Below are 17,230 nucleotides of genomic sequence, written 5' to 3'. Positions count from 1 at the left end.
TATGACCAGTTTCTGCTGGACGTTTTATATTTAATCCCTGCCTTTTGGATTGTGTACATCCAAATATGTGCTGGAAGATTATAATCATGGTGTCATTAAATAGCCAAGGTACTATAGCTAGAGGCAATTAGTTACTTCTTCTGGCATATAAAAACCTTCCTGTCAAATCACTTTTCCAAGCTATGTACATATATGTATTTTACAAAAAAACTATTATGACCCTCAAGGTCAAATTGCCTCTCAAATCCCACATATATAAATACTAAATGGGTTGTATGTACATAATGGGGGGGGGGGTGTCACTGGTACAGTGACATGAAAAACGCTCTTGTTGTTTTTTGAGGATTAATACTTATAAAAAGGTAAAGTAGGAAAACTATTTCAACAGCTCACTGGACTGTATCCAAAAACATGTTACTTTATTAATTTTACCATAATTAAAACCACCAAAGCAACAACCACACATAGACATAGGTTAAAAACATATAACGTACAATGCCTTTTTCTCTCTCCTGATCAAAAATGTCCACATTGCAATAATCATCTTGCATACATTCTATTCATAATATTATGGTAATAATAGTGCAGGTGATCACCATGCGGTCTTTTTAACCCATGTTAATGTGTGGTTGATGTTTTGGTGTATATTTAATTTTGGCAAATTATAGACAAGCACTGCCAAAAAATTCGTTTTTTTTTTTTTTTTTCCCCCTTTTTTTTTGGGTCATTCATTATGATCGAAATTCATTATTTTAAATAAACTCATAACTTTGGAAAAATTCTAATTCGTTACGTTCCAATCGTTTAGATGCGGTTATTTCGATGATTTGTAAAAATCTAAAATTCTAAAGTCCGGAAATTTGAAAGAACAAGAGTAAGAACGAAAATCCGAAATAATAACTATTAAATTATAGGTATTGTAATTTCCTTACAAATTTGGCTGTTAGTGAATGTAATGAATACGAATTTATCCGAAGTTACGAATTATCCAAAATACCAAATGCCGTATCTAAACGAATGGAACGTAACAAATTAAAGGAGAAGTATGGGAATGCAAAAATAGGTAGTACATGCTACCCTCATACCTGCATTGCATTTCTTACTTTCTTTAGCTCTTTAGTTTTTGCAGAATAGTCTTTTGAAGATTCCAGAATCGGCCTCTAACGGTTCTTTCTCAGTTCAAATGTTTGCAGGGGGTGGAAACAGCTCCACAATCCAGCCACTCCTTCACTCCCTCCCTCTGGAGGACATGTGGGTGTGTTTGGTGAAGAGGTGCACACCCAGGCTGCTATCTAGAACAAGCACGTTCTTCACGTGCCTCTGTTTCCATGGCAGGACGTCCCCAGCTAAAACCCGGAAGCAGCCGTGACAAAAGAGCGGCACAGTGGTGTAGTGGGTAGTACTCTTGCCTAGCAGTAAAAAGGGTTGCTGGTTTGAATCCCAACCATGACACTACCTGCCTGGAGTTTGCATGTTCTCCCTGTGCCTGCATGGGTTTCCTCCAGGTGCTCCGGTTTCCTCCCACACTCCAAAGACATGCTGGTAGGTTAATTGGCTTCTGTCTAAAAAATTGTCCCTAGTATATGAATGTGAGTTGGGGATCTTGGATTGTGGGCTTCTTGAGGGTAGGGACCGATGTGAGTGTGCAATGTATGTGTGGAGCACTGCGTAAATTGACGGCGCTATATGGGTACCTTAAATAATAACATAATAGATGAGCATCTTAATGAGACACACTGTACAGGAATAGAGACAATTGTAGACACGCACCCACACTCACTCAGGTTGAACTGGATGGACTGGTGTCTTTATTCAACCTTACTAACTATGTAAAAGCAGTGAAGTTCTCTGGCTGTTATCTACAAGCTCTCCTCTGTGAGACGCCAACACCTCTCCCCTGGGCTTTGATTTTCCTGTGTCCTTTCAAATTCCCTTTCCCGCTCACTCAGAGGTTTTCCAAGTCTGTCGGCTTCTCCTCCAGCCAATGGGGGGGGAGGGGGCTCATGTCCAGCAATGAACACAGGTAAGCTCTCTACACAGTCACTGTGTTATTTCAGAAGAGGAGACATAGTAAGGAGCATAGTAACCTGTTTCCTGTGTCTGTTCTCTGAAATGAACACAGTGCTATGTGTATAGAGCATGGCTGTGTACAGTACATAGCAGGTCTGCAGGGGAGAAGGATACTCACAACTCCCTGTCGTCTAAAGTGATATATCCCTGTTTAGACCCTGGATATGTCCCCAGAGTCTCCTTTATTGTACAGTGGTGGTGGGGATAGGGATGTCATCAGTAACGGTGGTGGTGAGGATAGGGATGACAGTAATGGTGGTGGTGAGGCTAGGGATGATATCGGTGGTGAGGATGGGGATTACATAAGTAACGGTGGTGGTAAGGTTAGGGATGACATCAGTTATGGCTGTGGTGAGGATAGGGAAAACATCAGTAATGGGTGGTGGTGGGGATAAGAATGACATCAGTAACGGTGGTGAGGATAGGGATGACATCAGTAACAGTGGTGGTGGACTGATGTCATCCCTATCCTCACCACTGCCATAGATGTCATCCCTATCCCCACCGCCACAAAAATGTATTCTTTGTATTATAATTTTACCAGAAGAGTAGAATATAATATACAGAGCACAGCCAGTGACTTCTACACTCACTGAAGTCTGCTGCTTTCCTGAACTTGTGCTTAGATGTTCTGTCTGCAACAGGGAGGGGGGAGGGGAGAGGAGGGAGGGGGAGAGCTGCTCTGTGTGTTGTGTGAAGTCTCAGGAATGAGCAGAGAGCCAACATCAATCAAGCAAGATGACAGGAAAGTGGGTGGATCCAGACTCCAGAGCCAGACCATTGTCAGTATGACGCTGTATGAAAGTCTGTAAACCCTCCCACAGGTAATTAACTCTGTTTTAACAGAAAGGGGGCACTTCTCGGAGGAGAGGAAAGATTTGTAGATACTAGCAGTTCATATGGATTAGGATTAAGCAAAAAAAAAAAAGGAAACCCATACTTCTCTTTTAATAATAATAATAATACATTTTTATTATTATTAATTTATGTTCCATTCGTTTGGATGCGGCATTCGTTATTTCAGATAATTCGTAACTTCAGATAAAGTCGTATTCGTTAAGTTCACGGACAGACAAATTTGAAATGAAATTCCAATACCTATAATTTAATAGTTAGTAATAGTTATTATTAGTTATTTTGGATTTTCATTCTTACTTTCAAATTTTCGGAATTTTGGAAAAATTTGTTAAACGGGTTTTCTTTAAATCAAATATTTCCAAATTAACGAATTTGTCGAATTTCGTTGAAAAACTAATTCGGAACGAAATGAATTGCACATGTCTAGTAAATAAATAAAATAAAGTAACTTACTTTTGGATACACGTTTAGTTTACATACTAATAAATGTGTAGTTAGAGCTAAACTGAGGTAATTAAAAAAAAAAAAGAATACACTTAGTGGGGCCTCTCTGCATTGCAAAGGCTCATTAAAGAGGAGTTCCAGTCTGTAAAAAATTCCTATTACACAAGCGCTAGTCATGCTGTGCTTTCTGAATGGTCTCGCTGTCTTCTGGGACCTCGGTGTGCCCCAGAAGGCAGCGGGGAGAAGGAGGCAGGGCCGGAAATGTTCTAGATCGCTGCATAGCGATCTTACCTGGAAGTGGGAGCGGGTACATGTCAAAACCAGGTAAGTGCTCCCCCCTCCCCCTCAAAAAGTGCCAAATTTGGCAGTGGGGGGGAGGGTGCGAACAAGCAGAGCTTCCCTTTTGGATGGATGTCATCTTTAAGACCCAACCAGAACAATATTTGCATGGAGTTTGCATGTTCTTCCTATGCTTGCCTGGCTTTCTCAGGTTTCCTCCCACACTCCAAAAAAACATGCTGGTAAGGTAATTGGCTCAACTGAGTGCGAACAGGTTGGATGCTTTAATATATATAATTATTCCCGCGCTATCAGGTGTAAACTAAAATGGGCCCAATTGGAAAAGCTGCCTGCACCGAATCAGGTACAAACCAAACCCTGTGAATAAATAATTATAAGACTATGTGGTGCCGCGCTAGTCCTGGGTGAATTAGCTGAATAACTAAAATATAATAAAATAAGGATGTGCAATTAGAGATTTAGTACCAATTAGAGGGTGATAATATCAACCGTGGAGGCACTCTCAATAAATAAGGCAGCAGCTCTGAATAGTGAAAATAATAATAAACATCTGTGATAATAATAATAGATAGCTATATCTCATCAGTGTGCATAAACAAATAATAATAATATAAAAAGATGTCGCAAATAAACAATCAGTGAATAAATCGCATCATATCTATAGATAAATTCACAATAATATACAATGACAATTAATAATAATAAAGTGCATATTGCAATCTAAAGTGACTCATAATGTAAATCAACCATACAACACATAAAGTGACATATGTGCAACAGTGTAATCACAAACAGTAATAAAGTGTCCAAAATTGAGCGGGTGTTATAACGTAAAAGCTATTAGATCTAGCGTGATTAAAATATCCTAACATGCACGGTAATAATAGTGTGAGGAGTATCAGCAAAAAAGTCCTTCTTTTTAAAACGTGGTAGCAGCGTCCTGGCATGCAGCAATAACAGTGCAGTGCTCAAGGTAGATCACAAGGTGCACATCTTCGTGTCAAAACACATATGTAAGAAGTGGCCCCTTACCTTAGGGTAATGGGGCAAACGCATTGACCAAAGATCTTTTTTTGGGGATAGTCCTATAGATGTAGAACTTTATCCTTGCGGTCCTAATGACAAGGGGTAGGTCCCATCCCTCAGCGAAGATTCCAAAGGGGGTGGCCAATCCGGATGGTGAGCCAGCTCCCAGGTCCTGTATTGGAGTAACTGGGGATTCCTGGAGATCCTTTCAGCTCCGGAGTCAGGGAGTGTCCGAGTTCATCCAACAGAATCTGATCCACCAAACCCTCACCTTTCTGTCTGATCTCATCCAGAACTGCCAATAAATTAGGGTGCGGATGATCTTTCTTCACTGCATAGAGACATTCCCAGAGTCCAAGCACCACTCTTCTTCCCCGATCCTGAATATCTTGCAACAATGTGCGACAGAAGAAAGTGACCCCCGATCCTTCTTCTATTGTCCAGAATTTTTTAGCAGCCACTGCTCCAACTTCACCTTCAAGATATGATGCGATTTATTCACTGATTGTTTATTTGCGACATCTTTTTATATTATTATTATTTGTTTATGCACACTGATGAGATATAGCTATCTATTATTATTATTACAGGTTGGATGTTTTACCCTCTAAGTGCTTTAAGGTCCTCAAGAAAAAAAAGTAGAAATACAAATGAAAAAAAATAAAATAAAGTCTAGGGAATTATAAATTTGTACCACTTATCTTATTCCTTCCTCCCCTGGCAGACTTTCAGTGCTCCCTTCTCTCAGACACTCCAGGTCGTGGGTAAGCCCTCACTGTCCTACAATGCATGGACTGTTGATCTTTCATTGTATGTGATGATGTCAGAGTGCAGCCGCTGTCTGGAATGCCTTAAAGAGGAGGCTTCAGGGGATTGTTTGTACAGCATGGTTGAAGCCTGCTGGAGTGAGGAGAGAGGTAAGTATTAGGGCTCTTTCAAATGGGTGGCTGGGGAGCAAAAAAAAAAAGGCAGCTGACTTACAGTTTTAGTGCCCAACCCCCACACGCCTACCCAGCTGCTGCATTTTTGACTCGGTTTGATAGGTGACGCTACCTGTCAAACTTATTGAGTTCAATGGGGCCACGTGGCAACTACGAGCCAAAAACTTGGCTCACACTTGCAGAGCAGTTCAGCAATGTAAAACGCCCATTTAGCAATTGAAAAATAAAAGTAAAAATAACACAAAACAGGTGTTGAGGAGGTGGCAGCCTACTGCATTCCTATCAGCTGCTGCTATACTGCCCTCTTAATAGCAATCCACTGCAGACCTCTTTTCAGAGGGGTAGGCAGTACTTCAACTCTGAAAGAAGCATTACACCTCTTTCCTCTACCTCTAGACTTAATAAGCAATGTGAGGACTCCACTGATAGGAAACATTTTTTTTCTGCCCAGAGTGGCAACCTTTTTGGGAAAAAAAAAAACTGTGTTTGCCATGGCATAGGGCGGTGATTAAAGGAAGCACTGTTCTGTGTTTGGCATAAATGGTAGGCAACTGTGACCAGTGATAAAATGGGGTCTGCGGTCTGTCTACTCCGTATTATCAGTGCAGGAAAGTTCTGAACAAGGCCATAACTGATCACAATTATTTTAATTCCTTTCACGTTTTGTTCAATAATAACATTCAATATTTTAAGCTTGTCTGCTTCGCAGCAATTAAGAGCCGCAGGTCCTGGCAATACAGATTATGTTCTTTTGATACATTCCTCTAGCAATTGTCTTATATTGAGCCATCCGTGTTAAAATGGGATTCATCAACACATTTCAATCCACGGATCTGTCATGCTGTATTAAGAGGAATTACAGGATATTTAAGCATTGTATTTCTGTAATCAGGCAGCTTCAATGCTCTTAATGAATTTTTACATTGCTTAAAATTGAAGAGAGCATATTTATTCTGGTTGTATTAGTAATAGAAGATTATCCACGGTTTCAGTATTACAGAACAAAGCAATTTACTGTCATTAGAAGGATTACTGTCTGCAGAGGGCAGCTAAACGTGGCGCATTATAATGAATATATCACATATATGGGAATTGGAGCCAATGGCAATACGGAAGTAATGGTCTATGACCCTATGATCTTTTCATTTTCAAGAGTACATATTAAGTAACCTTGGACTATGTAAATGAAACTTCACATAAGAGCAATTATTGTATACATAGCTACATATAACTGCGGAGCCATCGTTCCCCTGCCACTTTCCATTCTGACATCACCACCTGCTGACATCACAAAATCCAATTCTCACAGATTAGTTTGAATGACAGAAGTGGAATGCCGGAACAATAAATGTAATCAGGGAGTAAGACAAAGTATAGTAATCACTTCTGTAGTGCAAGCTAACAGCATTAAGAAAGGTGAGTCTAGTGCACCAATATTATGTAAAATCATGCCTGTGTTCAAAGTAAAGTCCAAAGATGTTTTAGGCTACAGTCTTAAGGTATTGATCAATGTTTTCACACAAGATTCACCCAGCTTTCACTAAATAAAGTGGTTCTAAAGCCTAAACGTTTTTTACTTTAAATCGTTCCTTGCATTAAGGTAAAAAATGTTTAGGCATTGGTTTTGGCCCCTCCCCTTTTACTTACCTGAGCCCTCATTGGATCCAGCACTGTACACATCTTCAGCTCTTCTTTCCCCTCACTTCCGGGTCTCTCTGACTTTGCTGGGACACCAGGAGCCATTTGCTCCCAGTGCTGTTATTCAAAGCCAGTGACAGGGGAGCAGGGGGGGGGGGGCAGGGTCCCACTGTCTGTGTCAATGGATGCAGCAGCGGGGCTCAGACAAGTGCTCCCAAGGGAAATGGCTTCCCACTGGACAGAGAGGAGGGGCCAGGTGCGTCGGCGGGGGACCTGAGAAGAGGAGGTTCAAGACTGCTTTGTGCAATTCCATTGGAGAAGTTATGATGCAAAAAGAGCTGCACCTTCTTCAGAGAGGACAAACATATTCTATGGCCCTCAGGTCTTGGAATATTTTTCATGTTTGTGCTGTGCTGTGAGTATCAAGTCCTCCATCTGATTTCCTCTACTTTGTGAGGCCAACCCCCAATAGTCAGTGGTATTTGTGTTTTCCAGTGAAGAGGGACAGGTACCTTTTTAACCCTTTCACTGCCAGGTCTGTATGGCTTCGGCAGCGCTGCCCATGCGTTCCATTGGGTATGGGAGGTGGAGGAGCAGTGTATACAGCACTCGCAAACTGCCCCAAAGATGCTGCTTGCAGCACGTTTTCTAACGTCCTGCAAGCGCACCACTCCAGTGTGAAAGCCCAAGTGCAGATGTGGCATTTTTAGTGCTAAAGCACCTGAAAAATGTCTCAGTGTGAAAGGGGTCTTAAACGCAACACTGTGTCATTTATATACCAGGAGGCATCAGGAGCCCTGCACATAACCCCATTCACTACCGGGGGGGGGGGGGGGGCAGGCCTGGCAACGCATCATTGGAAGGCTGCGCTAGACCCTGGAAGAGATTATGCAGCCTTCCGATGATGTTACAGAGAAACTCACTCAGCATCAGCTGTACATCATTGCTCTGGACCGCTCCTAGATGGTGACAACAGTGCACCATGCCCATGCAATGTATATCGGTGCGGCTGTGTAGTGTGTGACAGGAGACAAAACAGGAGAATGAATGGGAGTTATCACCCCATTAAATAAAATACTTTAGGATTACCCCTTATAGCAAGATTATCAGGTATTATTTTAATGAGTGTGCATATTTCCACAGATTTAAAATAGTTTTGTAATTCCATTAACATAATAAGGCTTATATGAATCTCCTCTGCCGGCTATTTTATTCAGGAAGCCATGGTACCTGCGGTTGCGTATATACAACGGTGAGGTCAAACAGTGACTGCTTCTGACAGGATGCAGTCCCTGTTCAGATGAAAATTTTCCACCTGGCTCAGTCAGTTTTTAAATGAATTTGGGCGAGACAGGCAGTGCTTGCAGGGCCAGCCACTGCTTGAATATTAGCCAATTCAGCAGGAAGATTACATTATCTGTTGCAGCTGCTGGCTTTATAAGGGAGGAATATTTTCTCAGCAACTGCATTCTGTAGAGTAAGCACAGGAAAAAAAACCTTGACTCGTCTCTAGTAAAAAAAAAAATGGCTTCCACAAGTGTGGACCCAAAATAGCAAAGATTTCGAATGGGAAGGATTAACACTTCTTTACAATTTAATTTAAAGACTTTTTTTCTATGGGGTTGCATTGGCACTTGCTAGAGTTCTTTTTAAATATGTCATCTTTTTATTGTTGAGCTCTCTTTTTTGTCAACCCCCCCCCCCCCCCCCCTTGATACGTAGTAGGACATTTCCATGAAGCCTCAATTTCCATTAAATCGGCCTCGATGGCCACAGTAAAAATAATATTAGCTTAATGATAACCATTAGAACCGATAAATGTGACCTCAGTGTTACATTTCTTGCTATTAGATATCTACATGCAATTAGAAGTGAGTGGCAACAGGGACGTGATACGGACTTTGAACACGCGGCTTTTAGCATATGCATCTACTTATGCCATGCAAAAATGCACCGTACATATATTTTTAACCGCCACTTAATGGAAATCTATCACTGCTGATAGGAATGACAGCGATCACAATTCTGTGTTTTATTTTTCTGAATGCATAATTGGATAATCATAGTAAAATGCAATTCTTGGAAATAACAGAGGACCTTAGCGGTTCAGGCATATGTAGATAAGCGTTGACCCCCCCAGACGAGGACATCAGGACAAGGGAGGATAATGTATTTTAAAAGTGAACTTGGCCTTGTCTTTCCTTTGCTAGAGAATTCCCATTTCTCCTTTTTCTTCCACTTTTGCTCCTTAAACCCCCAGATAAAAAAAAAAAAAGTGAAAAAACGAAAATGTGTATTTCTGCACATTTGTTTTGTAATTATGCCCCCCCAGCTAGAAACCATTTCACGTGACATTCCATTTTTGCCACATTACAAGCATTTAGCTGGCCATACACTGCTCGAATTGTGGCCGAAATTCCGGTTTATCACATTTGGGGGAATCAATGGACTTTCTTGTTCAGCTCCTTGGGCTGAACGAGAGAAATAGTTATGTGTATGTTTAGATTTAGTCCTCATGATATATCTTGGCATGGTATTACACAAGGCAGAGACAAGTCTGGACAAAACAATTGTAAGATCCCTAGCACACTGGGGCCGCCGTGCGTTAGCGGTAAAACGCCACTCGTTTTAGCGGCGCTTTACCGCTGTTTAAGCGGCGATTTACGCCCGCTAGCCGGGCACTTTTAACCCCCGCCAGTGACCGCAGAAGGGGTTAAAAGCACCCGTGTTGAAGCGCTGGCCATTCATTTCAATGGGCAGGGCGTTTTGGGAGTGCTGTATTCAGTGTTGACAGGGGAAATCCTCCCACGGAGCCATTGTGTTCTCCCGCCAAGGGGAAGCTGTCCCCACTGGGAGAACACAGAGATTGTTGCTAGCAATTATAATAACCGCTAGCAATAATTGCATATGACATTCAAAGATTGATCGACCAACTTGGCTACATTCAGCCTGCCCATACATGGTTCGAATTTTGGGCGGTTCCTGCTAAACTGGCCGAGATTCAAACCATCTATGTTTGGCTTAAAAGTTGCCTTAACAGGTTTGTGTATCTCTTAGTGACCCCACTGGGAAGATTTTCCTTTACTCCCTCGCTTTTGATGCCCATATAATAAAAGGAAGATTCTACTATTATCCCAGTCTACTAAACACATGTCTGTGTCCTGGTGTCTTGAAAAGGTTACCTATAGCTTTCTCTCCTGACAAGGTGGTAATTGGAATTATCGATAGTGAAGGACACAGATGACACAAAAAAACCCTAGAGTTTCAAACCCTTAAAGTTCTATCTAAAATGTAGTAAAAAATATAGGTAGTAGTTGAACTTAAATGTTTAAGTAGGGTAACACCCAACAGCAAAAGTGAGAGTAGCAGTGAAGGATATGTTTATTAGTTATGAAATGAAAGTTAATTACTCTAGCACAGTTGCAACTGTAAAGCATTAGAATTTCACTTATTGCTTTGGTTTGTTCTTTAATTGTTGATATACAGTATATACATTACACAGGTTTTAAATGGAAGTGAAACTCTTACAGTGAGGGAAAAAATTATTTGATCCCCTGTACATTTGCCCACTGACAAAGAAAAAAAACGATCAGTCTATAATTTTACTGGTAGGTTTATTTTAACAGTGAGAGACAGAATAACAACAAAAATATCCAGAAAAATGCATTTAAAAAAAACTATAAATTGATTTGCATTTTCATGAGTGAAATAAGTACTTGATCCCTTATCAATCGGCAAGATGTCTGGCTCCCAGGTGTCTTCTATACAGGTAACGAGCTGAGATTAGGAGCACTGCCTTAAAGGGGAGTGCTCCTAATCTCAGCTTGTTACCTGTATAAAAGACACCTGTCCACAGAAGCTCTCAATCAGATTTCAATCTCTCCACCATGGCCAAGACCAAAGAGCTGTCCAAGGATGTCAAGGACATGATTGTAGACCTACACAAGGCTGGAATGGGCTGCAAGACCATCGCCAAGCAGCTTTGTGAAAGAGTGACAACAGTTGGTGCGATTATTCGCAAATGGAAGAAACAAAAAATAACTCAATTTCTCTCGGTCTGGGGCTCCATGCAAGATCTCACCTCGTGGAGTTTCAATGATCATGAGAACGGTGAGGAATCAGCCCAGAACTACACGGGAGAATCTGGTCAATGATCTCAAGGCAGCTGGGACTATAGTCACCAAGAAAACAATTGGTAACACATTGCGTCGTGAATGACTGAAATCCTGCAGTGCCTGCAAGGTCCCCCTGCTTAAGAAAGCACATGTACAGGCCCATCTGAAGTTTGCTGATGAACATCTGAATGATTCAGAGGAGAAATGGGTGAAAGTGTTGTGGTCAGATAAGACCAAAATCAAGCTCTTTGGCATCAACTTAACTCGCCGTGTTTGGAGGAGAAGGAATGCTGCTTCTGACCCCAAGAACACCATCAAACATGGAGGTGGCAACATTATGCTCTGGGGGGGTTTTTCTGCTAAGGGGACAGGACAGGACCGCATTAAAGGGACAATGAACGGGCCATGTGTCATCAAATCTCTGGTGAGAACCTCTTTCTCTCAGCCAGGGCATTGAAAATGGGTCGTGGGTGGGTATTCAGGCATGACAATGACCCAAAACACACGGCCAAGGCAACAAAGGTGTGGCTCAAGAAGAAGCACATTAAGGTACTGGAGTGGCCTAGCCAATCTCCAAACCTTTATCCCATAGAAAATATGTGGAGGGAGCTGAAGGTTCGAGTTACCAAACGTCAGCCTTGAAACCTTAATAACGTGGAGAGGATCTGCAAAGAGGAGTGGGACAAAATCCCTCTTGAGATGTGTGCAAACTTGATGGCCAACTACAAGAAACATCTGACCTTTGTGATTGCCAACAACAGGTTTGCCACCAAGTCATGTTTTGCGAAGGGGTCAAATACTTATTTTACTCATTAAAATGCAAATCAATTTATAACTTTTTTTAAATGCATTTTTCTGGATTTTTTTGTTATTCTGTAAAATTATAGACCGATCATTTCTTTGTCAATGGGCAAAAGTACAAAATCAGCAGGGGATCAAATACCTTTTTCCCTCACTGTACTAAACGTGATAAATCACAGAACCTTGTATTACTTATTACTTACATATGTGTGTAATTATACAGATGGGTTGGCACCCCTGTGGTACAAAGACAAGGTTAGATCTTGTGGTATGGTCTGGGTAATGTGATATCTCCCTTGCCCGGTTAATGAAAAGGGAACGTGAGATCCCACAATAAAATGGAGCAATACTCTACTGCAAAAGTACTACTCTTCAAACAAATTGCATGATTATATTAAGGAAATGCAAAGGTTCAATACATCCAAAACTGATTGTAATTTTGAACAGGCACCTACATGTTTAATATCTTGGGAACACAAGTGGAATGTTCTCTCTTTGAAGTTTGTCCACTGCCACAAGGTAACAAAGGTAGAGTTTTTCTTTGACAGCAAGAGTGGCCAAATATTTAATTTCTTCCTTATCAATGAGAATATTTCAAAAGTAGGGGAAAAAAAACATATCTTAGCTTTGCAATGACAGCACCTGGGTGGAACTGGGAAGGGTGGTGCAGATATCTAATAATTTAACTTGATGGAATTCATGTATAATTGAAATAGCTGTTCTGGAGGACTTAACCTCAGTGGTTAAACTTTACGTTTTTGTGCATTATGGATGCTATGTCAGATTCCAAATAGTAATGCCTAACAAAATTGTTCTTGTTTTCCCTTATCTCATGCAGCTGCTGCCCTCATTTGATGTATGCTCATGGACAGAAGAAGACGTGGTAAGGCTTCTTTAAAGCATTGCAAGGAGTGGCTGAATTAATTTGTCAGTTCACTATATCTAATCTTCTGAAATTGTAGTGAATCAATTTTCAGGGTAGGCCAGCCGTCAAGGCTCATATGGTGGTGCCCAAGGTATAAAGAACTAAAGGTACCTGGTTGTTTTCCTAGGAATGACTCTTAATCAGCAGTTAATCTACAGTATATAGTGCATATTAAGCATGTTCTCCAGCAGTGCACATATTATCAGCTTAATGAGCAGGGCCCAATAGGCATCCCCTTATAATTTTCCAACCTCCCTAACTAATGGATGGAGTTCATCTGTAGCTACTATTTTGTACCCAGATTGGATAGTAAGCTCACCTCTCCCTGCTCTTACCTGCCTGTCACCGCGCCGCTGCCTAAACCCACCCTGCGGCGCTATCACTGCTTCAGTCACGGAGGGGGGGCACCGGCCTGACACCACCCCAGTGTGTGGCACCCGGGGCGGTCCATCCCCCCTGCCCCCCCCCCGGGTAAAAGTTTAATTCTTTCAGATTACATAAGAATGTGATTTAGTTACAAGCACCTTTGAATTTGTGGATGTCTGGTCTAAAACATTTTATTTGAATATTTAAACCTTAGGAAATATAAGTAAGAGGTCAAATATCAGTTTAAAGCATAAGCTCACTTTAAAAAAAAAAATAATGAATGCACATTTTTTTTGCAGATTGCTGATTGCTGCAGGTCTCTATTAGATCTACCAGTGTATATGCTTGCCTGTACATCCCATATGGGGAAGCAGATACAATCCGACAGGAAGAATGAATGAACTACCACGGTGCTCCACAGCTCCCCACTCGGCCATGTTCTTTTTAAATTGTGGCAGCTAGCGGGGGATTGGGGGGGGAGAAAAACCCCACTAGCTGTCACAGTGGGGATCGGGGAGGTGCGGGGGCCTGAATATGGGGGAAACATGTAACATGTTACAAAAGATGAACTTATCCGTTAATATTCAATATCGGAATAGTTTGTAATAAATATCCAGGAAAATAGCTAAATATGCAACTGAAATTTGTAAATGCTTACGGTTTATGTATTTTTCCAGTGAGATATCGGCAGCCACACAGTCCCTATCAATATTCCCCCCCTTGCCCCAGGCCTGCATATGTGCTCTGCAAACTCATTGAACCCTACAGCGAGCTCTAGAATCATACTCCTTACTAACCCGCCATAGGAATTTATAAACTTTTTTTGTGCGGATAATTAGGTGTGAAAACTACGCAAAAATAATATCAATTACATATGAGTAAAATACATATTTTTATCGCTCCATTACAATAATATAAAACTTCTCTCTAAAATAAGAGAGTGAAGGGTTCAACCGGCATTACTGTGTACACTAACAAATACTGCATACTGTACCTTCGTAAATAATGTCTTGTTCAAATTATTAGAGGTATACAGTAAATCTTTCTTCTAAAGCTTATTCTGCACACGTATCCAACGTATTTCCTGGAACAATGTCCACTTTTTCAAGGTCTCACGTGCACTTATATATAGTATATCTCACCTACAAAATGTCTGTCCCAAATGCCCGTTGATCCATTTAGAAATATTGATGTTTAGATTATAGATTTTTTTTTAATTTCTATATTTAAATTTGGGATATGGTGTGACATAACTCTCCATTGGAATCAATGGGAGTGCAGAGCGCGATTTTGACAATCAGCTGGGTGGCACTGGATTGGGGCCAGGTTAGTATAGGACTGGGATTGAGAGCTGAGGTCTGGGGGACTATCAAAGTGTAATTACACCTAAATACTATGTCATGCAATACTAGGTTTCCTGTGTTAAAGAATTATAGAAGAATTAGGGAGTAGCCAACCATAAAGTGGCAGTCATTTTCTAGTGCAGATTTGAAAATGAAAGCTTGTTATTGTCACCATAGATTATAGCACATTTTATATTTACTGTAGACCTAAAGCTCATCTCCAGCCTTCCCTGCAGTCTTGTACATTTGTACAAGCTCCCCTCTTGTATTGAAATTGCTTACTGCAATTCACTGCACACTCCAGGACTAAGTTAAGAGGAGTACAGAGGCAGGGGTGCTGTGATTATTTCAGATGGCTATTTACAGCACCCTGCCAGCCCATTCCCCCAGCCATATCATTTCATAGAAAAGCACAGAGACCCAATCTCATAAATCACTGGGTCTAACATAAGGTATATAATGAAAGCAAAAAGATTTTAAGGTATATGTTAAGGTATATAATGAAAGCAAAAAGATTTTATTTAAAAAATGTCATGAGCATGGTAATAAATTGGGAGAGAAAAAAAAAATACAGGAATAGAAAAAATATAAAGCAAATTCAACTTCAGCTTTAAACTATACCCTTCTAAGGAAAACTGGAGTGTCTATTAAAGGAGTTGTAAAGTCTCAAGGTTTTTCACCTTAATGCACATGCAATAAGGTGAAAAATCTTCTGTGGTGCAGCAGCCCCCCAGAGCCCCCCTTTTACTTACCTGAACCGGATCGTTCCAGCAATGAGCACAAGCCCAGCAGCTCCAGCCGCTGTCTCGGGTCCTCATTGGATAGATTGATAGCAGCAGGAGCCATTGGCTCCCACAGCTGTCAATCAAATCCAGTAACATGGGGGGCGGAGCTGAGTCCCACTGTCTGTGTCAATGGACGCAGCAGCAGGATTCGGGAGCGTGCCCGCATGAGTGCCCCCATGGAAAGCGGCTCTCCATGGGGGGCACTCGATGCGGAGGAGGAGCCAGGAGCACCATTGGGGGACCCCAGAAGAGGGGTATCAGGCCGCTCTGTGCAAAACACTTACAAAGAGGAGGTACTGTAAGTATAACATGTTAGTTATTTAAAAAAACAAAACTTTTACAATCACTTTAAATTTGTGTGGCCAAACTTTGTCCCAATTATTGAACCAGAGTCCTTGACCAGGCTGAATTCACTTTTTTTTACTTGTACACTTTTGGATATATAATCTGAAATTATTTAATTACTTAAATGTTTTTTTTACAGTTTTTCTGGGTGCAACAGTTAGTAAAGACAGGTAAGTTCTGCCAGTGTTTTGTGAATCTTCTTTGTTGCTTTTTTTGTTGTAAAACTGTTACCATATTGTGTAATTTTTGCTTTTGGTTGCAGATGACAACTCCACATTGCAGAGTATTTATGCCACCCTGTTCAAGGAACACCACATTACAGGAAAGAGACTGCTCCTTCTTGAGGAAAGTGACCTCAAAGATATGGGCATTGTCTCCAAAGGACATATTATTCATCTAAAGGTATGCCACAGAAAAGATGTGTACTATAATAATGTATGTGTACCAGCAAAATCAACATATGTACTGTATGTATATGAGGTCTCAGACTGTAAGAGAGAATTATTACTATGGGTCTTTATTGAAGATAGAAACTTATGTTAAACATGTCACGCTTTAAAATTACGCATGCTTGTGGAGTACTACAGTACTTAAAATCCTCTATAGGCGACGCTATAAAAATATTTACAGTGGAGGTCTAGCACTAGAATATGCGTGCACGACTTACATATGCGTTTGCTTCTGTGTGCAAGCACAAAGGGATAGAGACACTTTTTTATTATTATTTATTTTATTTTTTATTTTTACAGTGTCCTGTTAATTAATTTATTTTTATTTGATCACTTTTATTCCTATTACAAGGAATGTAAACATCCCTTGTAATAGAAATAAGGATGACAGGTCCTCTTTAAGGAGAGATCTGGGGTCAAAAAGACCCCAAATCTCTCCTTTACCTTTAGGCTGGGTTCACACCATTGCGAATTGGATATGGGTTCCCTGTATCCAATTTAAATAGCAGGAAATTTTGGCCTGCTCTTAAAGAAGCCGGTTCACATATCTCCGCTGGGGCTCCAGTGCAAATTTTCCTGTTCGTCTCTTCGTCCGTTTCAGGTCCGAATTCAGCCAAAAATTCGGGCTGAAATGCTGAACCAGGACGCACCGGACCCCACTGGGAGCCGCATGCAGCGATGGTGTGAACCCAGCCTTAACAGCAAAAGATCTTTTGCTTTAACCACTTCAGCTCTGGAAGATTTACCCCCCTTCATGACCAGGCCATTTTTTGTGATACAGCACTGCGTTCCTTTAACTGACAATTGCGCGGTCGTGCGACGCT

At 41.1% G+C, this 17,230-nt stretch overlaps 1 protein-coding gene across 2 annotated transcripts in view; it reads left to right on the top strand.

The window, feature by feature from the left end:
• MAP3K20 (mitogen-activated protein kinase kinase kinase 20) overlaps positions 1 to 17,230 on the top strand; it is a 274,895-nt gene that overhangs the window by 199,823 nt on the left and 57,842 nt on the right. For both annotated transcript variants that reach the window (XM_073633874.1, XM_073633876.1), the window contains exons 12-14: positions 13,032 to 13,076; positions 16,097 to 16,127; positions 16,220 to 16,359. In XM_073633874.1, coding sequence (XP_073489975.1) covers positions 13,032 to 13,076; positions 16,097 to 16,127; positions 16,220 to 16,359 — 216 coding nt within the window. The remainder of the gene's footprint in view (positions 1 to 13,031; positions 13,077 to 16,096; positions 16,128 to 16,219; positions 16,360 to 17,230) is intronic.

This window comes from Aquarana catesbeiana, linkage group LG06 (assembly GCF_042186555.1).
Source record: "Aquarana catesbeiana isolate 2022-GZ linkage group LG06, ASM4218655v1, whole genome shotgun sequence".
NCBI classification, from domain to species: domain Eukaryota; kingdom Metazoa; phylum Chordata; class Amphibia; order Anura; family Ranidae; genus Aquarana; species Aquarana catesbeiana.
Note: the sequence above shows the minus strand (reverse complement) of the source record. Positions and strands in the feature narration are given on the sequence as shown.